We start from the raw sequence: 3327 nt of genomic DNA, 5'->3' as shown, positions 1-3327 counted from the left end.
ATATGAGTTCTTTATGACTAATGCGAGTCCATGGATTATACGCACTCTTACCTTTCCGCAATTTGCTAGCCTCTACGGTACCGTGCATTGCCCTTTTCTCACATCGAGACGTGGTGCAAACTTCGCAGGTGCATCCAAACCCCGTGATATGATACGCTCTATCACACATAAGCCTTATTATATCTTCCTCAAAACAGCCACCATACCTACCTATTATGGCTTTTCCATGGCCATTCCGAGATATATTGCCATGCAACTTCCACCGCTTCCATTTGATGACCTGAGCATTCATTGTCATATTTCTTTGCATGATCATATAACTGACATAGTAGTTGTGGCTCAGCCACCGTTCATCATTTTTCATACATTTTACGCTAGATCATTGCACATCCTAGTACATGCCAGAGGCATTCATATAGAGTCATACTTTGTCATAGGTATCGAGTTGTAATTTTTATTTCTTTTGAGTTATAAGTAAATAGAAGTGTGATGATCATCATTATTCACTTTTAGAGCAGTGCCCCAGTGAGTAAAGGATGATGGAGACTATGATTCCCCCACAAGTAGGGATGAGACTCCGGACAATGAGAGAAAATAAAAAGAAAAGAAAAAAAGGGAAAAAAGGAAAAAGGGAAGAAAAAAGAAAAAGAAAAAAATATAAACAAAGAGAGAAGGGGCACTGTTAGTATCCTTTACCACACTTGTGCTTCAAAGTAGCACCATGTTTTTCATATGGAGAGTCTCCTATGCTGATCTCTACTTTCTTGATGCGTTGCTGCAGGCCGCAGGAACTAGTCTCTGCAATGAGCGGCAATGAGCTCTTTCGTGTCCTCAAGACGCTGATTGAGAGCATCCACGGATTTCCCCACCAACCTTTAGTGCTCGATGCGGAGCATGTCATTCTCGTCCATAAGTTTCTTGACGATGACACCAGCCCTCTTCAACAAGGCACCGGTCTCCTCCTACTGCTCTGCACTTCTGACGATCTTCGCCCTCAGTAGGTCACGCTCGGCCCGGAGCTTCTCATTGCCATCCCTTAGTTATCGAATGACGCCGGTAGCTTGTTCAAACGAGACTTTCATGTCGTCCTGCAACCTCACCTAGCCGGAGATCTGATCCATCTGGCTATAGACGATCGCATGCATGCACCTATAAGAGTCGTCGCCTGCCCATGAGACATTTTCCCTGGACATCTCTGTTGCATTCGCGGCGCGGTGGGACATCTCTGCTGCTTCCGCGCCGTGGTCGGACCAGTCTGCTGCATCGACGGCACGGCAGGACCTCTGTGCTGCTTCGGTGACATGATGGGACCTTTGTGCTGCTACTTTCGCGCGGCGGGACATGTCGGTTGCTTTCGCAGCGAGGCGGGACATCTCTCGTGCTTCCGCCTCCATGCTTGCCCCTCCCTGGTGGTAATCTCTCGACCCAGAACTCACGTTGTCCATGGCAGACGCAAGGGAAGGATGCTGAATGACTTGTTTGTTTTTGTGGATGAGGAGTTGAGGAGGAATGTGCAGTCATCTTGGCATAGTAGTATTTATAACCGAGTACCAATACGCTCCTAAGTGGGAAACCGTTTAGGTTGTGATCAGTGTGAACATGTTTGCAATTAAATATAGCGTGGTAGTAATTTGGAATGTGACGAGACGCAAGCTCAAAATTTATTGACGGTTCTAGTTTCGAAGTGCGGCACTATTCCCGGATGGCGTAACGTGGGCACGTGTTCTCGGCCATGGTGTAGCATATGCCATGGTACTTCTTGTTGTACTGCTATGTACATGCAATAACTGGCACCGCCGGATACATGTCTTATAGTTATTGGGGTGTTTGACAGGAATAGCCTCGTGGCAAGCTATAGACTAGTCTTTTTTTCGCACGCATTACATCAACACATATCATCTCTCTCCCTCTTTCCCACGCACACACCTATCTCTTGGGACTTCTCGCACACACCATCTCTAGCTCCCTAGGTCAATGCCACCCACATACACTTGTACTCTGAGTTTAGTACGTTATACAGGAAGAGAAGAGGTGCACACATGCATTCGCCCTCTCTCACACACGCATCTATAGCTATGAATTGAAGTGTTGTCAACCATCCGATTGGCTCTATCATAGGTTTCCCATTGCTCCTTGGCCTTGAGATTGAGAAGTTTAAAATGCGGAGGCTAAGCTGGAGACACGAGGTTTTGGTTAATGTGCGGGCCGCACACGGCACCAACGACATGAGCTTCGTCTGCCTGGTGCACAAACGGGTGAGTTGTCCAAGTATAGACACAATAGGCCCTCCTTGGTATCTGCGCCTCGACTTATGTGCAAAGAAATTAGGATCGGAGGAAGTACTACTACTAGTAGTACTACTTTGATGTGTTGCATCAACTCACATAAGTATGCAACACTTCCTAAACAAACAAGCATATAAGTTGTTATACTTCTTACCCATAGGATCTTTATATCCAACACACACAAAATATCCGTTCGACTGTTGGAAATTACTTTAACTGCTGATCTGATGTCGAAGTAATTGCTGCATCACCACCAAAACCCACCATCTCTTAAGCTAAATTAGACCGAGCTAACCCCTATATTAGCATATTACTAAGATAAACAGAAGGCATTGTAGAATCATTTAGGAGGTGAGCTTGTCAATCTGAATGTGGAGGGACACCGTCCTCGACAACCCAGCCCCGGCTAGCAGCTTGGGTGGAACTGTGAAGAAGGTGAGCTCCTGCACAGCGACGTCGCCGGGATCCTTGCTTCTTGTCACCTCCATTTCCACCTGGATGGCGTCGGTCCTACCTTTGGGCTCCCCCGGCGAGCCGTTCGCCCATAGCTTGGCCACGTAGTGCGGCAGTGGGGACGCCCCCGCTCTGATGCAGCCGACCGACATGGCGATAGGCATGTCGATGTCAAGCATGCCACCGACCAAGACAAATGCGTGGCCGTCCTCCTCTGCAAACAGTAAGAGTTGTGGCTCCGACAGTGGCACTTGCAGCTGGAGCACCTTGCCGTACTGGATCTTACGCATGGGCATGGGATGCATGGTGCTGATGTGGTGTGAGAGCGCCATTGGTGGGCCTTCGTAGCCGCAGACAGGCACGGGGCATTTGCAGGGCGCAAGTGGACACATGCTCTGGTGATCGACGAGCTTGTGTTAAGTGACGTAGAGCCCACAACCTTCGTGCGGGCACTCCACCCTCACTAAGGAGAGGACAGCATCCACCGCCATGTTCCGCATATCGAAGCCACCGCCGCGCTTGCACTTCTGGCACTGCCGCTAGTTCCCGGGGCGCTCGCCGCGGCAGTCTGCACAGGCCAGGTGCCCTC

The 3327-nt window shown here is 49.0% G+C and overlaps 1 protein-coding gene across 1 annotated transcript; it reads right to left on the bottom strand.

Moving 5' to 3' along the window:
* Positions 1–2629: 2629 nt before the first annotated feature.
* LOC147991378 (uncharacterized) lies at positions 2630–3034 on the bottom strand. The gene has a single exon (XM_087538455.1). It carries the CDS (start codon positions 3032–3034, stop codon positions 2630–2632), a length of 405 nt encoding a protein of 134 aa, XP_087394581.1.
* Between the last annotated feature and the right edge of the window lie 293 nt (positions 3035–3327).

The sequence above is a fragment of the Triticum urartu genome, chromosome 1A (assembly GCF_056163025.1).
Source record: "Triticum urartu cultivar PI428250 chromosome 1A, HENAU_Tu73, whole genome shotgun sequence".
Classification (NCBI taxonomy): domain Eukaryota; kingdom Viridiplantae; phylum Streptophyta; class Magnoliopsida; order Poales; family Poaceae; genus Triticum; species Triticum urartu.
The sequence above is the reverse complement of the archived record's forward strand: the minus strand, read 5'-3'. Positions and strand labels throughout refer to the sequence as shown.

What these genes read in the sequence shown, in the direction of transcription:
- LOC147991378 (XM_087538455.1), bottom strand. Translation starts at nt 3,034, where the DNA reads ATGCCCATGCGTAAGATCCAGTACGGCAAGGTGCTCCAGCTGCAAGTG.